This window comes from Grus americana, chromosome Z (genome assembly GCF_028858705.1).
Source record: "Grus americana isolate bGruAme1 chromosome Z, bGruAme1.mat, whole genome shotgun sequence".
Taxonomy (NCBI): Eukaryota; Metazoa; Chordata; class Aves; order Gruiformes; family Gruidae; genus Grus; species Grus americana.
The window spans coordinates 1,569,126-1,589,614 of NC_072891.1; the positions used below are offsets into that span (position 1 = coordinate 1,569,126).

General features: G+C 44.8%; 3 protein-coding genes across 5 annotated transcripts in view; 2 read left to right on the top strand and 1 right to left on the bottom strand.

Annotated features, from left to right (window-relative positions):
• Window positions 1-47: 47 nt before the first annotated feature.
• Window positions 48-7,860, top strand: STARD6 (StAR related lipid transfer domain containing 6). Of its 2 annotated transcripts, none has more exons than XM_054809476.1 (7): window positions 48-87; window positions 1,216-1,309; window positions 1,459-1,508; window positions 4,518-4,644; window positions 5,704-5,821; window positions 6,773-6,866; window positions 7,175-7,860. In XM_054809476.1, the coding sequence occupies exons 2-7, from the start codon at window positions 1,220-1,222 to the stop codon at window positions 7,326-7,328; spliced, it is 633 nt and encodes a 210-aa protein (XP_054665451.1). In that variant the 5' UTR covers window positions 48-87; window positions 1,216-1,219; the 3' UTR covers window positions 7,329-7,860. The 2 variants fall into 2 exon arrangements, with proteins under 2 accessions (XP_054665451.1, XP_054665449.1); XM_054809474.1 differs by lacking the exon at window positions 48-87 and adding an exon at window positions 371-678.
• A 506-nt stretch (window positions 7,861-8,366) lies between these two features.
• On the bottom strand, window positions 8,367-19,280 carry POLI (DNA polymerase iota). 2 transcript variants are annotated; one of them, XM_054809472.1, is made up of 10 exons: window positions 18,944-19,280; window positions 16,734-16,859; window positions 15,868-16,032; window positions 15,157-15,309; window positions 13,954-14,190; window positions 13,084-13,262; window positions 12,720-12,811; window positions 11,629-11,762; window positions 10,379-10,581; window positions 8,367-9,308 (listed from the first exon to the last, which is right to left on the bottom strand). In XM_054809472.1, the coding sequence occupies exons 1-10, from the start codon at window positions 19,278-19,280 to the stop codon at window positions 8,490-8,492; spliced, it is 2,445 nt and encodes an 814-aa protein (XP_054665447.1). In that variant the 3' UTR covers window positions 8,367-8,489. The 2 variants fall into 2 exon arrangements, with proteins under 2 accessions (XP_054665447.1, XP_054665448.1); XM_054809473.1 differs by having other exon boundaries at window positions 18,007-19,074.
• Window positions 19,281-19,374: 94 nt separating this feature from the next.
• Window positions 19,375-20,489, top strand: part of MBD2 (methyl-CpG binding domain protein 2) — a 40,778-nt gene continuing 39,663 nt past the window's right edge. Inside the window, exon 1 of the mRNA XM_054809477.1 lies at window positions 19,375-19,549. Coding sequence (XP_054665452.1) covers window positions 19,437-19,549 — 113 coding nt within the window. The 5' untranslated portion in view covers window positions 19,375-19,436. The remainder of the gene's footprint in view (window positions 19,550-20,489) is intronic.

Consider the following 20,489-nt stretch of genomic DNA (forward strand, 5'->3'; position numbering starts at 1 on the left):
TAAGTCGGGACTACAACTCCCGGCATGCCCCGCGGTGGGAGGGCGGGGTTGGGGGCAGGTCGCTCCGCTTCGTGCCGCGCTGCTGAGGTGAGCATGGAGTGCCGCTGTTATCTTCTTATTTCCTCTCCCTCCTGCCCGGAGCCGTCGCTGGCGGGGCAGCCCACCCACTGCTTCGCCCGGCGCCGTCTCCACAGGAGAGGGGGTTAGGGGGGCTGCCGGGTGGGTTGTCCGCCGTCCCTCAGGGCCGCCTCCGCGGAGACGGGGAGGGGGGGGTGTCCCGCCGGCCGGGCCTTCGGCTGCGCCGCGTTTTCAGAGCTCGGCTTTGCCTGTCAGCGCTCCCCGAGCTGGCTGCGGGGGCTGGTGGGTCCGGCCAGCCCGCCGCTAGTTTGTGCCCGGCTGAGGGTGTGTGATGTACGGGCAGCGCTCCTCCGGGGGCACAAACCGAGCACCTGGCCAGCTTCCACAGCGTGTGTCACTGAGGTGGCTCTGAGGGGTCTGTGCACCCCCTTACACGAGGCAGCCCCGTGAAGGTTTAGGTATGAAGATAACTTTGTGTGAGAGACTGGTCCAGAAGCGTTCAGTGCTATTGGCCTGAGAACCAGAGTTGATATTCTTGTGAGAAAGAGCTACAAGAGTGGTACTGCGTGTGTTGCAGAGGGAAAGAGAGAGGGTGGAGAGGTAAGGGAGCTCCAGCACGCAGGAGCTGTCAGCGCTGGGGTGGTAAAGAGTTTCCACAACAGCACAGCTTATGATGATTGTTGTATAAAGCTCAGATGTAAGAAAAATCTCTCTTCAGTTGTTCGTGAGCCACGTGCGGTTTAACTACACGAGTTGGCTGCTGGTCTAATGGCTTTAGCAAATCATGGCAGAATTGGAATCTCAGGGGATAAACTGTATAAGGAGGGGAGGTTTTAATGTGGAGTAATGATTTACGGAGTGAACAGTGTGTCTCACTAGATGCTGTAATTAATTCTCAAGATCTACAGCAATGGCTACTTCTCAGTAGCCCGGAGTGGAAGTCAATTATAGCATTTTGTTTAAATAAAGACTGTCCTTTTCTGAAATTGAATGTGATTAGTAAGAAATTAATTTGCTAGAAATACTCAGTTAAGGTATACTAAAGCCTGTGGAAGGAATACAGGAATGAGCCCTCTGTTTTTTGCTCTTTAAGGAATGCTTTATATATACCAGCAAATTGCTTTTAAATCTTTACAGATAAATGGACTATAAGAAAATCGTGGATGAAGTTTCAGAAAAAATTTTATCATATAGTCAAGATACTTCAGGATGGAGAGTGATAAAAGTTTCAGTAAGAAAATATTAGTTCATATTGTTTATAAAGTTATTTTTATTAAATACATTTTGTTGCAAAAAGTGTTTAAAATTGTTTTCCTTTAAAATGAGTTGACAACTCTTTATCAACTGCTAAGTTTTTATTTTTCCTTTTTCTGCTTTGAGAAAAATGTTACAGTTTCTTCAAAGCCTTCAAAAGAGTATGCAGGAAATATGTAAGTATTTATATTTTGTTTGTCATTGTAATGAATAACACCTTTTTTGAACAGTGACACCCAAGATTGAGGTGGAAAAGTTAACCGTGTTGTGGCCTTCGTGAAAGTGTTAAGTTTAGTTTTGGTAGCTGTAGAGAAGATTTTACGCTGGAGTAACACTGGGTCAGCGGTAGGACTTGAATACAAGAGATGGATTTCCCAAGCAATTTTCAAATGAGTGATGAAAATTAAATGCTATATAGCACTTACTACTATGGAATAAGTAGATATGAAGTCATAGTTTTGCCCTGAAGTCAGTGACCCTTTTCGATGGAATATTCGATTCAAGCTATTACATCTTACCAGCTGGGCTTTGCTTTTCACCCTTTCCTATCTGTGAAATGACTGATACACATGCAGACATGCTTATGCTCTGGCTCTACCTTATCTGTCCTTTGTACCTTTTTCTTTCTGGCACCTGAATTAGCTGTACTGAGAATAAGGAGGTCATATAATCTCTGGAGCAGCAACTCCAGCTGTCCTTCCTTCTCTTGAGCAATGAATTCTGCGCTGTTGTTAAGCAGCTAGTTTTGGCCCAAAGGGTGGAGTTAGGCGAGGCAGACTAAGCTGATTTCACAGCTTGCTGTCAGTGATGGAGTTGGCTCTAGTTTTTACATTCCTACCGCTCTCCTGGCTCTGCAATCCTGCTTCTCATGTATGGTGGCTGTGGCACCCTGCTGATTGTTTAGCAAGCTGATTCAGCTCATTAAACCAGGGGAAAGAAAAAAAATCTTCACTGAAGAGAAGTGTGCAAAAGTGGATGAAAAGAGGACACTTGCAACATGTCCTTAGCTTCTCTCTCTTTTTTTTTTTTTTTAATTAAGATGCCTGATGGGTATTAAATTATATTAAACGCCAATCTAGACAGATAGGCAGTAGAGAAAATTTGCATCTGATTCTTTTTTGTTCTCAATATGATGAGATGTTTGTGATTACTGATATTCTAAATCTGAAAGTCTTGCTTAGTTTTCTAATTATTTCTGTAGATTTGAGCAAAGAAGATATTAATTACAAAAGACGATGCTCTATCACTAGTATTACAGAAGAATTACTCTACAGTATTACAGTGGAAAATAGTGTAACATTTCATTAGAATATGTTAAAAGCACTGTTATCTTAATAAGCACTTGCATACTTTATGTGTGGCATTATTATTGTGTTTCAGATCTTATTTCAGTACAGGTGGATGTGAGGGAGTGAGAGTCTGGTTGCTTAGAATTCATAAGAATGTTCCCGACTTATTTTTGTGGAGAGAAAAATGATATGCTATAGTCTTAATCAGGCACGAAGCTGTATTCAGTTGCGCTCAGATCTGTACATAGCAAGTTCCTCGCAGTCAGGAGAAGCATCATCGTGTTTTCTGCCATTTGGTACAGGGAACCAGAATCTTTCATTCATTTATTTTTGTACATTTTTTTGTCACGTTAACAAGCAGTACTGGTCCCTAGCTTGTCTTTTGTGAAGGAGTACTAGCTGTTTCTAGGAGCAAAAGTATAGCTGTTCCCATTATCATTTTGACGTTGAATATTTATTAACTGCATATCACTAATGCGAGCTTCTTTTTTAATTGGCAGGAGTATTAACAGTTTGCTTTACTTGCTAAAAGAAATCAGTATGGGATCTGGTAGTGAAAATCAATAGAGATCCTTGCTTCAGTCAGGTGAAATATTTTCAGCGGAGTTCAGGGAAGCATTAAGGTGATTGATCAAGGCCGAATAGGTTTTTATTTGGAATTATGTCACCTAAGCTCAAGAAAAACAATGAGATATGTATTGCAGTTTGTCTAAGATAGTGAGGCTAGATTTGGTGATCCAAGCGGTCTTCACCAGACTTACTTCCTCTTTTTCCAGTGTTCCCAATAATCCACTGTAAAAACTGGAAATGGAGATTTTTTTTACAAGTGTGCCCTTTCTTTTATTTTAGAAGTCGTCCTGATTAACAACTCACACTGAGTTTAGGAGGGAAGATATTACAGGATGCAGGCAAGAGCTGCTTAGGAGATTGGTAAACAGAAGTTCGTGGGTGTTATGGAAATATTAATATGCTGGTTTTAACTGGTCCTGCCACAGCTTACATTTGTTGTTTTTCAGTAGGCATTAAAATGTTTTCCGTCACCATAAGACCTGCTGTAGTTAGTGGAGAAGCGAGTTTCTGGATTAGTCGTATACGCCCACGCTGCGCTCACGCCACCAAAGCACTAAGTGGTGACAAGAGTTGCTGCAGAGTGAAGAAAGAGATCGATGATTTCCCAGGGCCTCTCTGTTTGGGTTTGAACTTGGCTAACTTTGCTCTTTCTGACTTATGCTCATGTGTCATCAGGGTCTGTAATCTGTTCTCGTGTTTCTTAAACTGTTTCCAAGCACAGTCTCCTTTGAACTTCATCTGTTGTCACGCAGCATCCTTCACCTTTGCATTTAATTGCTGTCTGCAAGTACCTAGCGTAGCGATTCAGTTTCTCCAGGAACTAGTATCTGAGAACTCCCGGTATTAGTTAGCAGTTCCCAGCATTGCAGGAGTTTCCTATTTCCTTGTGAGAGGCCTCTCTTCCCATCTGTGAACTTTCCCTTGAACTCCTCAGAAGATTATGAACGAAAGTTGGAGAAAAGCCAGAATGTGCTAGTTCATAAATAGTGAGAAGATTTGCAATCGGTGTCAAAATGGGTTGAAAGTATCTATATAGAAAAGAATAGATGAATTGCATATATTTAAATTAACAGGTTCCTATCTAATTGCTCACAAATAATTAATTTAAAATGTGTGGTGCCAAGAATGTAATGGTCTTAAAAATCAGTTACAGAATGATAATTTTTATTAGTACTTGAATTTTAATCAAGCTATCAAGAGCAATCACATTCGTGTAGTTTACCTGATTATAGCCTGGCATCCCCAACTGCTAGATGCTTATTATTGTATAACTTATTTTTCCAGTTCGTAAATGTGAATTCAATATCTGTTTTTTACACAATCTAGATACCGTGGAGAAGGGATAATTAAGGAAGTCCCTAGTAAAATTATTCCTTTTATGTATCTTCCTGAATATCGAAACAAATGGGACAAAGCATTACAATCTTACAAGCTGTTAGAAAGGATTGACCAGGTAATATGATAATTTAATACAAAGATTCTATTTTAACTCTTTCTGCATGAATTATGGTGACTAAAAAGACCTCTACTTGGATGAGGAAAGCTCTCAGTGCAAAATATGTTCTGGGTCAGTAAAAACTTTTAAACCTGCTGCTTATGTGAAATGGGTATGAAATGTGTCCTTCCCCTTAGGAGTTAAGTATTTAGGTAAATTTAAATATTTATTATGAAATAAACGTCCTCAAACATGCCAAGAATTCAGTCCATGGAAAACAACAGAAGTCTCCATCAAGAGTAGAGTGAGACACAATGAGGAGAAAATGTAGGGGAAGCTCCCTTCTCTGTGAGCATAGTTTATGCAAATTTAAAAAATCACCAAAGTTAAAGGCAACATGGAAACCCGGAACTCCGAAATCCTATGAAGAACATCAGTTCTGTGTTAGCCAGTTTTGATCCAACCACTCGAGAGAGACGGCCCTGCGTATGATGGAGAGAGGTCTCGGAACACATTACACATGCATGAATGACTCAACTGTATGAAAGTACGCCCTAAACCGAGGGGAAAAAAAAGAATCCTCCCCTTTTTGTCTTCCCTGAACCTCTCTCTCACTTTCCTCTGCTGGAGTCAGTCAGGTGTTAGGATGTAGTGGTACATCCAACTATCTTCTTTGCTTTTTTTTTTTTTTGGAACCAAGTTATCTTAACAGATTATACACTGGAACGCAACATGCAATCTAGCGTGTGTATTTTAATGCAAAAAGGCATTCTACCTCCACTAAACCTGGATACTAAATGTGCACGTTTTGAGTTTTTCCACCCAAAAACTATACTCCTGCCTCAAATCTAGGCCACAAGGAATGGCAGTGAATCCCTACCTGTGTGACTGGAAGATCCCTTCCCTGGCTGTTAGTTCAGCACTAGCTGGATGTGAGAACTGTTGTCTTATACAGACAAATAGGAATCCGTTTTTGCCACATCCTCATTATTTAACATGTAATGCTGCTTTGCTAATTAAATAAAACTTAGCTTCTTGCATGCTAATTAAAAAAAATTTGCTTTTACTTACTTGTAGGACACTGGCATATACCACAGTGTAACACACAGTTATGGTATGGGATTGATTTCATCAAGAGATTTTGTTGACCTGCTGCATGTTAAACCATATCCTGGTGATATCCTTACAACTAACTGTAAGTTGCATGTAACTACTGCATGTTTTCATATTTTGCAGATCCTGAGGTGAATGGCTGTAGAGTAAGTTCTGCAGCCTAATGACAGGATAAGAGCAAACAAAGTTGCTTTTTCTAATACTGAAACTATCGAAATTGATCTTCAAAGTGTTCTTTGTTTATTCTATTGTGGCGCTCTCTGAAAAAAAAAGTAGTAGTAGTGTTTGTTTAATAACATTTTTCTGTATTTAGGTGGCTTCCTGACCAAATGCTACTTGCCTAATATGCTCTTAGAGTGAACTGCTAATTCGCCCCATATTTGATTCTCTCTGAGTTTGGCTCTGTAAACTTACACAAAATGTAAAATGATTAATATATGGCCAACCAGGAAAATATCTCACTGCTGCTTCCTTTCTGTGCTAATCTTTTTCCTTTGTGCGGATCTTAGTACGTGGCAGAAAACAACGTTTTTCATCTTGGAACTTTACTGACCTATTGGTTTTTTTAAGCCGTACTCTTTACAGTACTTTACTATGCAAAAGTAATGGACAACTAAACAAAACAACCTCTCCTAACTACTACTGTGCACGTGTGCAGCAGTTTCCTCATCTTCTCTCTAGTTGTGTTTACTAATTAATGACATCTGCTGACAAACCAACTTCTCTCTCCAGAACTAAACCACACCTCAACAGTTAGGTATGTGTAATCACATCTCAAGGATAATACTTGGGTGTGCCTGCCCAAACATCTATAGAAACTTCTACGTTTAATGAATTACTCGCACAAATATTTAATGTCCTTTAGGTGCTTTGTGTACAGAATGGAATTGCTGAACACATCAGTGACCATACTGCGATATCTTGTACTATCTGATAGCAGTTGGAGTAGTTTGTTTTTAAACGGTGTTTTTGAGTGATATGATTGACATACATAATTAATATGATTTTGCTTTTTGTGTGCGGTGGTTTATAGCTGTCAGCGTGGAATACTCCAGCTGCCCTCCAACTCCCTCTTGTGTCCGAGGCTATAACAATCCCTGTGGCTATGTGTGTTCCCCTTTGCCTGAGTAAGTATTTAAAGCCCCCTTATTTTAGCATCTTTGGTTACTCAGCTGTCTTCTCTATACAAAGCCTAACATTTACTGAAACGCACAGCTTTTTTTTAAATTTTATCTAGACAGTTTTATTCTGGGGAAACTTAAGAGTTTTGTGCAGATCAGTTTTGTGACTCAGACCATCTTTTGAAACAACTGAAACTTTTATTCATCCTCCACTTTTTTGTAATCGATGGACTATAAATTGTAAACACTTGTACATCTCCGTAAGTTTCATAGCAACAAGTGTTAACTGAAGGGTTTTACTCCTTTCATTGCAGGAATCCAGAGCATTCTAAGTTAGTTGTATTTATTCAGCCAGAACTAGGAGGAATGCTTCCCTGTTCTGTAGTGGAGACAGCATTACCTACTACTCTCATAAACTTAATCACTGAAACGAGAGCTGGACTGAAAAGCTTGGAAGACCATAATTAAACGTAAGTGGAAAATAATAAGCATTTAGTCACATGTATCTTGGATTCATTTTTATAGTAGATGATGAAGTTTATTTTAATTGTGGTTCACGTGGAAATTTATAAAGCGTAACTGTTAAAATGGTGAATGCTAGTTTTCTCTGTTCTTGGGAACGATGCAACAATTTACACTGAAGTGCCATCAAAGTACAGGATGTTGCTTTCAGTGTAATCAGGTGATGTTTTGTAATATTTTTGCACTTTATATGCAGAGAATATATATATACACACACACACGAGAATCTGGTGATATAAATTATAGCAATGTTAAAATACAGTAGTCAAATATTTTGCCATAGCTTTAAACACACTTTGATAAATTCTTACCTCAATTATGTACTCTTGATTGAAACAAGCAAACATCTTGTGTACTAGAGACTTTAAACATGTTTATTAACTAGAAGTGTGCGAGTGTAATTAGCAACTATTTCACTGTTTTGGAATTAAGTATTTGAAGAAAAGTCTGATGAATTTGTATATAGCATCTCATTAAAAGCTGCTCTTTATACACAGAGTTGTTTGTCCTTTTCTGAATCCTGAGCACCAAACCTAAACCACTTTTATATACTAATTTCCAGGAACAAGCTGGTGATGTGATTCATTTGGAGGTAATGTTTCCCATTACCCCTTAGTATTTCTAGTACCTCTAGTTCTGAGTTAACTGCAGGAAATTGTGGTAGCCATGTGAATAGCAATTTCCATTACAAATCACAGAAACAGTGGCACAAATTACAGTAGTGTGAAAAATGCTTTCATCTTCGCTGCTCAATCCCCTCCCAAGTTCTTAGAAGCAATTAACTGCATATGTTCTATAACTCAATGAAAATTAAAGTAAAAATTCCTTCTCCCGGTCAGTGTGTGAAGGTATTAACAGTGAATACTAAAATATGTTTGCATACCGTAATATTTTTTGAGGACAACTAAAATTGACATTTCTCTGATGAATCTTAAGAGAAAGAAAAATGACAGACTCATTACTACTAAAAGAGTCACCAGCAGGTTTGATGTCAAACATTCAAAATATATTTTTAATATTCACATCTTTACAATTTACAGTAAACTTTTCATACCTAAAGTGCCTTCAAGTGCTGATTCTTACCATGTCACTATTATGAAAAGTGTTTCACTGGGGTTTAAAATATCTTAGCAAACTGTTAGACTGTGATAAACATGGTGCTGTATTCCTTCTTCCTTTATTTGTTTTAGGCTTTTCAGGGGGTTTATTACCTGTAGAGGTTCTGGAGACAGGTTCCTGATTCTTCCATTCAGCTAGCAGTTCTTGTTGCACATCTGCAGGTAGTTCATAAAAAGTCTGTGCGTCTACATTAGGAGGAAGTACAATTCCTCCTTGCCCACTGTAAGTTTTGTCCTCAGAAGTCGTTTCAAAGGCCTGTCTATCTTCATCCACACATGGAACAGTTTGGCTGACCCCAGCTTCCAGAGCTGACAGATCTCTCCCTCTGAAGTTTGGAGAGTCAGTAGGTTGTTTTTCCATCCCGCTGCTTGTCCGTGCACTTCTGGGACACTCAGAAGAACAACTGGCCCTGGAGCTGTGTGCCAGAACAGTTGCAGATTCGTGAGCTGACGAGAGATGTATGCTGCACCCTGCAGAGCACGTATCACTGTTCAGTCCCTTCGAGTTTGGGGAAGCGCTGTATGCCTCTGCTGCAAAACATACTGATGGCTCACCCGAAGTGTTCTCCGTAGGGATCGCTTCTGTTTTTCCAGAAAGAATTTCTTTTTGAATATCTTCTGGAAGTTCCCTGAAGACTTCCTGGTCAATATCACCAGGAGACAAATAAAATGGGAGGTCAGGAATTCTTGCTTGCTTTATATTGCTTTTCTGTTCCTCTGAAAGTTTCCTAGTTTTTGTAGTTCCAGTTCTGTTGCAATTCTGGTTCCAAGAAGCACTTCCCTCACCTTGTAAGACATCTTCCACTTCCTGTGGCAAACAAATCCAAATAAAAGCATAAGTATATTCTGTGTAATCTACTAGTTACCAAGCACTATTTTACTAACAGCAAGTTCTTCAGATTATTCCTTAACAGACAGTAATTTTTTTTTTCCTTATGATCGGTAGTGTTTTTTTAACATAGACCTTAAAAAGTACATACGCATAGGAATCCTTGTCTTATTTTAAAGCGGTAAATACCTTGAAGTTACATTTTATTGCTTTAAAATTCTATGGAGCTTTAGAATACACGATATGATGTTATCCCTCACATTCTCGAGCAGCTGAGAAAGACAAGTTTATCAATACGCAAAATTGCCGTGTCAAGACAGAAACAGCAAATTCATTACACAACATAATATTGAAGTTACTAAGTTTGTATATTATGTACTGAAAGCATCTTGTGGAAGTACTTAGCAACGTTTCTACAGACAGCTCCTCCACTGTCTAGTACATGCAAGAGGTTTGTTCAATTCCGAGCAGGAATGAGAAGCTCACTAGGTTGGAAACTAGCGCTAGTGGCCAATTACAGAATTGAATCTTTGATTAGTTTCTAGGCTGAACTAGAGAAGGAAGGTAAAGAATCACTGTGAAAGTATCTTAACAAAAGCAACAGGATAAATTATAAGCAACTTCAAGGAGATTTTAGTGTATAGGAAAAGATGCTTCAGGGTGGGAATATCTAAGTGGCCTCTTGTTTCACAAATGCTAAATGAAGGGCTGATCTTACTGGATGAACAGCCAAATTTGGCAATTATTTTTAGAATACATAAGTTTGGGGTTCTCCCTTAGTGAATTCTGTTCTTCAGTTAAGGGGCTTGATAACCTAGCTGTCCCATTCAAGATAGTATTAGATCTTTTTTAAGCAGTCTGTATAATGAAAGACAGCAAACAAGTAACACTTGCTCAGAAGACCCCAAATAAATCTTCATTTTACCAGGTGAATAAAACTGATGATCCCAAAACTTCCAAAGCCGCTAAGGTTTAAATCTACGTGATAAAGATGGAAATATCTCAGAACTTTCTTATCTGCAGATAGTTTTCAGTGTCTTTCAGCTTACCCGGACACGTTTACCAGAGTGTGATGGCGGTGACATCGGCTTTAGATAGAAACCAATCGATCCTTTCTTGCTGCTAGGAAGATCTTTGAGGTTAGAGAAGCAGACACTCACAAGGGTAAGATGAAATGGTTGAGCTACATCTATCATCTTTCGAAAGAGTTTCATTAGTATATCAACTAATGGAGATATAACGCTGCTGCTCTCTAGAAGAAAAAAAGGTTGAAAAGAAGCAATGTACATCATCAGGAGTAACTGACTGACTAAGATTGATTTAAACAGCAAATCGCAAAGGCAAACACTGCTAAAGGCTTACAAAACAATATGTCAGTAGAGTCATTAAGATGTTCATTCTGCCCTGTCAGGTATGTCCTGAATAACTGACTTCTTTTTTTCCCTCTTCAGTAAAAATGCTTAATTTCACACCTGTGAAGCTCTCTCTATAGTATATATGTACTTAGGCTAGGAAAGAAGAACTACAGAATACAAGCACAGCTGAATAGATTTGAAAAATGATCTAATTCTACCAAAAAGGGCTTTACAGGGCCATGTAGCTATATAACATTACCCCAACATAGGTAATAACATGGTTTATTGGAGTTTGCAGACTATACAAGCTGACAGTAGTTGTTAGTCTCCTCCAATGTCAAAGTCCAGTAGTGATTTTGAAGCGAGAAGCTACACAGACTTTGATTAGCTTCTCTAGGATTGCAAGAAGTCATTTAGGAATTGAATTCAGGGAACAGTGATTCTGTGTGCTGATACAGCAGTGATTCAGATTTATTTCCTCACCCCAATCCGACTGAAGTGTCAAATGAATTGCAATCGCTGGTTGGAAAGCTTAAGTCTGAGAAGGATGAGAGCCTTTACGTTACTAATTTTCAGAGGTACATCAAAAAGACGTTTTATTACATAATAAAACTGAGAACATAATTCAAACTCCTAACAGAGAAAAGCAGATTATTAATCTGGGAAGCAGCCCCCAGTCGCCCTTTCCCACCCCACCAAGAAATTTACTGCTAGGAATCCAGCCAGACTGGGTTAAAACCTGGTAGTAATACAGAAGTCATTCCTACAGTGAAATTCTATACGTTGTTAGCATCTCTTATCAAGATACATCCACTGCAAGTAATGGAAAAGTTTCCAAATATTAAATGTATGGAATATTATCATCAAATGAAGTAAGGGCATTTTACAGAGAAGTTAGGTGGCAGCAGCACAAAGTTGATACTTTCAAAAATTCTTAAGTTTACCTTTTCCAAATTTCTGAATAAGATGAGGTGGAATAGGACACTGACGACTTTCCCGATTAATCCATTTCTCGGTCGAGGAGAACTGGCGTATGGTCAATCTCACTGTGTGGGGTTGTCTTCCATCTTTGTATATTCTGTGGAGCATGAACGTGCACAAAGCAGGAAGTATTACAAGGAGGGTTTTTCAGAGGGGCTGTGGAAACTGTCACAGCATCTAGGTTACAAAGTCAAATTAAGCAGTACAGATCTCTTTCGACTTCTGGCTTGACTCCAGATTGTAGGAACTTTGGGTCCTAGCTGGTTCCCTTTACCCGCAAGTTAGAAGTTCAGTACAAAGTGAATACTGTCTCCAGGAGTATTCAACTGAAGCAAATGTGAAAATTAAGCAGGTCAGTCTGCAATACTGCCACGTTTCACTATTTACTACATTGAAAGTAGTACAGTCTTTGCAGTTACACCCTCTGTAATCCTCAGCTTTTGGCTCTTCTTTTTGCTTTTCAAGGAAACATCCCCACTTAAGCTGCAAAAGTTAAAGCATGGCAGAACAGGAAACAGTTCAGTGCTGCTAGAATATTACTCCTTTTTGTTAATTTAAGTAAAGAGAGTCACAGGATAGAAAGGGAGGATAGGAAAGTCACAGTAGTCAAGGCATGAGTAAATGCATCCTCCTGCGATGCGGGTGTTTTTGTTGAGTATCTTGGGTTCAGATGCTGCCTGGATTCACAGGGCAAGGGAAAGATGAAGAAATGAAAATATTCTTTCAGACTGACAGAAAAAGCAACTGTGGAACAGCAGGCATGCGTAAACGGTGATAACCAAGGGTCTGAAAGTAGAGAAAGTCACTTATGGAAAGAGAAAGAAAACCTAGGGTCCTTCAGAGAGATGAGTGAGGATGCACAACCAAAGCGGAATAGAGAAATGACTAGAGAAAAAAAAGACCAAAGGGGAAGTTGGAGAGGCAGGTGCTGTTCCTATATACGTGGCATTTTGCTGAAAGAAGAAAGGTAGTGTGTGAGACAAACCTAACATACGCTCCGAGTCCCTTCAGGTCACAATTTCAGGCATCAAAAAGAGCTACTGAAGACAGTCACCTGTCTAATAGGTTAGGAAGCAGTTCTTCAATTTTCTCTTTAACTTCCACTTCTGATGAACATTTTTTAAAGGAATCTTCATCGCTAAAGGACTAAAAAAAAACCCACATTAGTCCTTTCAATTTTATATTTACTTCAAAGTTCTGAAGAGGAAAAAAAGTATCACAGTTAAATGTGTACAGTTAACACTAAGATATCTTTGACACTCAGAACTCAACTGAATTTCAGAAGAATTATACATGAATTTGAGTTGTACTAGAGAATACAAACAAAATGTAATTATTTTGGTTAGTCCAGCAAAGCTGTATAAAACAAAGCAATTTTTTTTTGCTCTGTATGAAGTATTTCAGCACAATATTTGTACCTGAGGAGGGCCTGATGGAGTCACGGGGGACTCATCTTCTCCATAGCTGAGTTTTTGGATATGCTGAGCAACAGAAATGCCTAGTTCCTTCTCTAACACAGCAGATGGAAACGCTTGGAGATCACACACGTTCCTAACACCCAGCATTTCAAGACGTTTGGTAGTTTTGTAGCCAATGCCTAAATAAAAGGTGTATTAAAAATATACAGAAAAGTAAAAGTGTGTGTATATATATATACACATACACATATATAACGCCCACCCGTGTAGTACTGGCAATTATTTTCACTACTGCAGTGCAGGCTTTTCAGCAACATTTTTGGCGAGTTTCCATTCCAGTTTTAGAATCTGCCATTAGAAAAGCCATACTGGGACAAAGCAAAGGTCTGCCTGTGTCTGTAGCCTACATCAACGCTTCCTGGCCAACAGCACAGGGGCAGTGTAGAATAATTAGAAAAATTACTCCTCAGGGTGTTCTATAAAACTGTCTATTGGAGTTTGAATAACTGGCAGTAGGTTTCCAGTCATTAAGTTTAAAGTAGTTTGTATTTAAAACTAGTACCAACCACAATGTTCGGGCTTCAGTAAAAATAAACTGAGATTTTAGTATTTTTGAAAGTGTCTCGTAAAGTGCTGCAATGCATTTATGTCACAACCAAAAATTAAGAAAAGCGAAGTCCTTCCGTTCCTAAGCAAAACTCAAACAACTTATTAAAACCAAAAGAGCACTCTAAACACACACCTGCATACCCTCTTTTCCTGCTTGCAGGAATTAGATTTTTCAATTATTTCAGCTATAATTTTTGCAGTATTTCTTATCTTCAGCATTGCCAATATGCTCTTCATCTATGTTCACAGCACCACACTTACCAGGCAGTTTTTGGATGTGATCAAGGCCGCGTATTAGATCTGGACAGCTTTCAGGCAGAAGAACTGTTTGTTGATTTGGTTTAAAAGTCCCAGATACCAGTTTAGACAGTAATTTGTTAGAGGCCACTCCTGCACAGCCTGTGAGGCCCAGTCTCGCATATATGGCTTCCCTGAACTCTTGTGCAATCTGAGATCCAATGACTAGCCTTAAATGCGTTATATCACGCAAGTCGATAGCTGGAAAGAAAAAGAAAGCAGTGTTCAGTATGTAAAGAGTCGCCTAGCTAGCCAGTTCTCTAAATTTAGATATTTGTCATGTTGCATTAAAGTAGTACAAGAAATTACGGTCTCATGGGTCAAATCTTACTGCCGTGGCTTCTGTATCCAAGCTTAATCTCACTCCTATCTCCCCAAAACCCTGGTAAAAGGGAGATTGCTATGGCCCAGAGCCAGGTTGTATTTTAAATATAGAATACAATTTATTAAGAGATGTGAAAAGTGTTAAATATCACAGATTCTTGTACCAATGTAACCAAAGTAGAGATTTACAAATCTAATTTAGAGGGCTGCCTTGCAGCTAAGCCTTTATTACTCACATGCAAATGCCAAATGAGGAAAAGGACTAGTCAGGCATTTCCCTTCTCTCCAAACCATATTCAAAGCCATCACAATAGCTCACAGTCCAGGAAAAACCCAACTGCTTTCCTTCCTAGTGCGTGAAATGAAGATCACGGCATAGCTACTGCATTCACATTTGACGACGTACGAAGCAGCTCAGCTACTTCAGTCTCAGAAGTCCATTCCTTACCTAATGGCTAGAGCAAAAATTTACTCTGTTTTTGGTTTTTATTCGTTAAAAAATTCATTCAATTTTGCCAATTGACAACAACATTCAAGCTGAAACAAAATTGTGTGTCTTACTACAGCAGAACTATTTTAAAGAAAAAAAAAGGACAATGAAAATCTCTTCTCCCCAATCAGTGTACATGCTTATCTACCACAGAGATTTATTTTTCATACAATCTAATTGCAACTCTGATGAACATTTGTGATACATGTACTCTCGATTACAGAAACAAAGCACAGAGCGACACAAGTTTCCAACTGTTCAGCTCTGGACAACACTTTGAAGCAGACAAATACTTTGTACTGAACTTCACGAACATTTGACGTATTTTTCATCATGAAGAATGTTTAACTCACCTTGGTTGTTGTACACGTGGCCAGACACAGAGACTCTGGAACATCCGCTTTGCTGTAGCTGGTTTAGTCTTTTCTCTACAGTCTCTGTGATATCCACAAAATTTTCATCAAACCCAAGCCTTTCCACCAGTGGACAAAATTCCCCCAACAACTCTAGGATGAAAGGATACGCAAGGATAATATGCACACAACAAATAATGTGAGCTTGTCATGTCTGCATCAATCTGCAGCTGATTTCCCATGGATTTGTGCGGGATACTTGCATGAAGAGAATCTGTGTTCTCTTCCAGATAAAATAATAAGGCATTTATTTTAGTGTCTTCATCCCAGAACTGCTGCTGTCATCTGCTTTTCCTCTCCCAAAATCTCTTCTTTCTTTCCTCATTTCTTTTTGAAATTATAATTCTTAACCTCTGCAGTACTTTCTCCTAAGGAAATCCATTCCTAAAGAACTATGTGGGCATAATCCTACCACGGCATACAGATCCCGTAATGTACGATACATTTACAGTGCCTGACCCAGATTGCAACCAGGTCTAACCGCTTATTTTGTGAGGTATTAACATTGTATGACTATTACCACCATGGTATGAGATTCTAATAAGAACTTTTAGAGCAGGAAAATGTCATCTACTATTGCACACGTGTGCACATACACTCAGAGATTAAGAGAAAGCGTTTGTCCTCTACTGAGGAATTGTTAATTTGTACCTGTAACCTTGTACGACATTTCCCTGTATGGCGTCAGATCTTCTCCATTAACCAGTATCAGTTGAGGACACTTCTCTTTAGCCTCCTTGACAGACATCAGCTTCTTAACTCCAAGTTTTCTGGCTTCATAGTTACAGGTAACTACTAAGTACTTCTGTTGCACACCTGAAGATAAAGGTTAAATGGTTTCTAAAGTTTAGGTTTCTTGGCACTTCACAGAAGACCACAGTACTTTCATGTACTCTGCAAAGCATACGCTCCGATCAGAACGCAACATCGTAGAACAAGCAAACTCACAACAGTCTTATTTTACAAGACTATGAGAAGCACAGACCTCTTCATTTAGACTACCACAGGGTAAGAACGTTTAAAACCTTATCGATATTTTTTCCCATTGTAATATTGGTCTTAATTCTGGGCCTCTTCAGGCAATCTTACCCGTGAAAGTGCCCTTTCTCTAACAGTCACTTTACAACGTACTTTCTCCGCTGCTCATAGACACTACCGACTGCCTCGCATTTGTTCTTAACTTCTGGACGGAGCAAAGCTCATGTACTGTGTCAAAAGGCTCCAGCTCATCTGTGGAGCTCAGCCCTCTCCCTGCCCACGTAAGTTCCAAACCAGCTGCGGTCCCCAGAACCGCTCAGGCACGTCGGCAAGCGCCTGTACTTGTGCGCGAGAGGATTTATTAGCAGTCACGCAGCTACACGGGAGTCCAGACTGCACCTTGCTCGCTGTGGATGTAGTTACAGCTCTGGTGTGACTGCCTGAATCTCACCACGGGCATGTCCTGAGTTTACTCATGTTCTTCGTTTCTTCTGCCCAAATACACGTAATCCCCAAATCACCAGCAAAGGAACTCGTACCTAAAGGCTTGTCTCTTAATTCAGGATTACGGATCATTTCTACTTGTGCATAAAAGCAGTCCAAGTCAACGTGCACAATCACTCTGCATGCTGCGCTTCTGGCCGCTACGGGCTTGCTGTGGCCTGCTGCAGGGAAAATAAATGGACAGATTACATAAAAATTATGCCTCGCATGTGATGTCACCATTTAAAAAAAATTAATCCATACCAATAAACAGATATTACAAGAAGACTATCAAATTTACAAGTTTTATGCTAATTTGAGCGCTGCGTTAATTCTAGGATTACTTAGGAGCATAAGTCCTCCATAGCAACTCAGCTTACTACTAAACCCTCCTGGTTTTGGAGGGTCAGTTGTATTTTTTCACTGAACTACTTTACTGATACAATATCCTTTCCTAGTGGAACACTGAAACTTCATTTTAATGTATTTCTACAAAATAATCTGTCTTTAACTCTGCTGAGCTAGCTCTGTTGGATATCTGCTTTTCCCAGGGGCGGCCAACGAAGATGGCAAATCACCATCCAACAAACGGCAAACTCTGCGATGAAAATGAGTTAAAAAAAAAAAAAAAGCACAAGAAAATAATAATAAAAGATGCTTTTATTTCTTGAACACTTGGCAGTGGTCAAGGCCAGGTTGGATGGGGCTTTGGGCAACCTGGGCTAGTGGAGGGGGTCCCTGCCCATGGCAGGGGGGGCACTGGGTGGGCTGTGAGGTCCCTTCCAACCCAAACCAGTCTGGGATTCTATGATTCTATGACTCTGAGATGAGAAACCCCCCAATTAGTTGATCTAGCCTAAATTACACCCTGTTGTATTTCTGTACGCTGTTTTGGGGCGGTGTTTTTACTGCCCGCTGAGCTCTAAGTGGAGGAGCGCAGGGGTTACCAGCAGCATCCAGACGGAATTAAAAACGGAACGGCAGGACCGTGGCTGCCGAGGAGAGGCTCGGCTCTCCCCTCCCTCCCCACGGCCCCCATTTCTTTTCCTCGGACGGCAGGGACACGGGTCCTGTCCCCCCCTGCAGCTCCTCCCTTTCCACCCCGGCGGGGCAACTCCGCCTTCCTCCCCCCCCACGCGTGGGGCCGAGCCGCGGAGCCCCAGCCCGTGGGAAGAGCGCAGCGGGCCGCGCTCGGTCCCGCTCCAGACTCCGGCCACCCGTGGGAGAGGATGGGGGTCACCGCGGGCCGCGGGCCGCCTCGCTCCCCTCAGGAACCGGCGCCATTGCTCCTTGCTCCCCGCCCCGCCACCGCCCGGGGCCCGCGCTCACACGGGGCGGGCGGAGCTGCCCCGCCGCCCGGCTGCGGGCGAAGCCAGTCCTCCTCCTCCTCCTCGTCCTCGTCCTCCTCCTCCGTGGGCGGCGGGATGGGCTCCATGCCGCCTCAGGGCTGACTCATCCGCCGCCGCAGAGCCGCTCCCTACAACCGCCGCCGCCGCCGGGCACGGCCGCGCTCCCGCAGCTCCCTTCGCGCTGCGCCCGCCCCGCGGAGGAGGTGGCCGGACCGCCGCGCCGCGCAGGTCCTAGCGCCGCGGCGGGGGGGGCGGCGGGTCAGGGCTGCCGGGGCCTCCGGCGGACGCCTGCAGGCTGCGAGGCTGCCGAGCCCGGCCCCGGCGCCCCGAGGGGACACCCCCCCACCACCACCCCCGCGGGAGGGCGGCCGGCTCTGAGGAGGGCGCGGGGCCGGGAGAGCGGGGGCAAGGGGAACCTCCTGAGGGACGCAGCCCTTCGGTTGCGCGATGCGGGCTTTGCGCTGTGGCGGCCGGGCCGCCGAGAAGCGGTGGCTCCGTTACGGGACTGCCGGGTGTCCGACGGGGAGTTCGCGGTGCGAAGTCAGGGTCGTGCTGTGCGGGAAACCGCCCCGGGCAAGGCAGAGCCCGCCGGTCCCGGGAGCGGGCGGCGGCTCCCGGCCGGGAGCGCTGAGGGCTGTCAGCCCGGTGAGGGGAAGGCGTCGTGGTGGTCGGAGCCTGGAGGACACGAATAAACTGAACGTGGGGGACCCAGGGAAGTGGTTTGTTCATGGACACTTTGGAGGAGAAAATGGGTGAATTCAGGGTTACGGGAGAGCAGGTCTGCTGGCGTCCCTGTCCCGATGGGCTGTAACGCCGCAGCACGTCCCAAAACCAGCCCCCAGAGCCGCCGAGCATCGCTCTCCCTCCCGCTGAGGGACGAGTGGGACCCGCCGGACGGCTTCCTCCTGCCCCAGCACCTGCCGGCGCCGATCCGCTCCGGGGTTCCTCCAGCCCCCGCCGCCGGCGCGGCTCCCTCCCGCAGGACGTCCTCAGGCGCCCGAAGACGCCGGCGATGGCAGCCCCGTGCCCCCGCCTGCTCCGGCACCTCCGCGGCCGCTCTGTCCCGCCTACGGCGCTCTCTATGGTCGCCGGGGTTGGCCGCTCTGGCCCCTCTAGGCCGCGCCGCGCCCCGCTCGGAGGGCCGCTGACACCGATTCCGGGGCTCGGCCGCGGAAGCGGGCGCCGGGCGAACGCTCCGCCGGCTGCGCGCGCAGCCCGCGCTCCTGGCGCCGAGCAGCGCGCCGCGGCCGCCATCGCCAGGGGGTCCCGGCCCCGGCCGTGTCCGGGAACAATAAAGCTCTTGTTGCGAGAGCCGGGGGCTGGGCACCGGGTGAGCCCCTTCCCCGTTCGTCCCTCCTCCTCCTCCTCCGCCGCCGCCGCCGCCGCTGCCGCGGGCCCTGCGCCCGGTGCATGGAGAAGCAGGGCAGGATGGACTGCCCCGCGCTGCCCCCGGGCTGGAAGAAGGAAGAGGTGATCCGCAAGTCGGGCCTCAGCGCCGGCAAGAGCGATGTCTACTACTTCAGGTACGTGCCGGCGGGGCCGACCGGCCCGTGACAGTCCGCTCCCCCGGCGGGACGGGGCCGGCCCGGGCAGGAACCGGCACCAGCGCTCCTCTGCCACCCCCCCCCCCCCTCACCCCCCCGGCCCCGCACCCCGGCGCCGCCACCTGCTCCCCGAGCTCCCCCCTGTCAGGGGCGGCGGGGAGGGTCGGGGCCAGTCCCGGGGCCGGTCCCCTCCCGCCTCCCGCCTGTCAGGGGCCGCGGGGAGTCCCGCTCGCCTCCCGCCGGCCCGTCTGTCAGAGGGCCGGTCCCCTCCTGTCGGCCGCCTGTCAGGGAGGCGCCGCTCCCCTCCCGCCGCGGCTCGCCTGCCGGGGGGGGCGGCTGAGGGGCTCGGTCCGCTCCCGCCGCCCGCCTGTCAGGGGCCGGTCCCCGCACGCCGCCGCCGGTCTGTCAAGGGCGGGGGGGGGGGGTGAGGCCGGTGCCCTGCCGCCATGGCCCGCCTGTCAAGGGGGGGGGTGAGGCCGGTGCCCTGCCGCCATGGCTCCCCGGTCACGGGGGTGAGGCCGGTGCCCTCCCGCCGCCTCCTGTCAGGGGCCGCTGGGTGGTCGGGGCCGGTCCCCTCCAGCCGCCGCCCGCCTGACAGGGGCCATTTGGGGCGGGGGGGGAGCGGTCCTTACGGCGCCGGTGCCGGGAGAGGAGGGGGCAGACGGGCGTCTCTCCCCGGGCAGGCGGTGGGGATCGTGGGGCCCGTGGGCGCAGGACGGCGGCTCCCCCCGGCGGCGTGAGGGGCCCCGGGGAGAGGCGCCCGCAAGGCGGGCTGGAGGCCAGGGCCCCCCCCACTCCGCCCGCTGCCGGAGCTCCTCCCGCCTCGTGTGCAGGAGCCCCGGGCAGGCAGCCGTGCCCCTCGCTCGGGAGGAGCCGCCGGCTGTCTGTAGCGATGCTCCATGGTTCCCTGCCACCACCA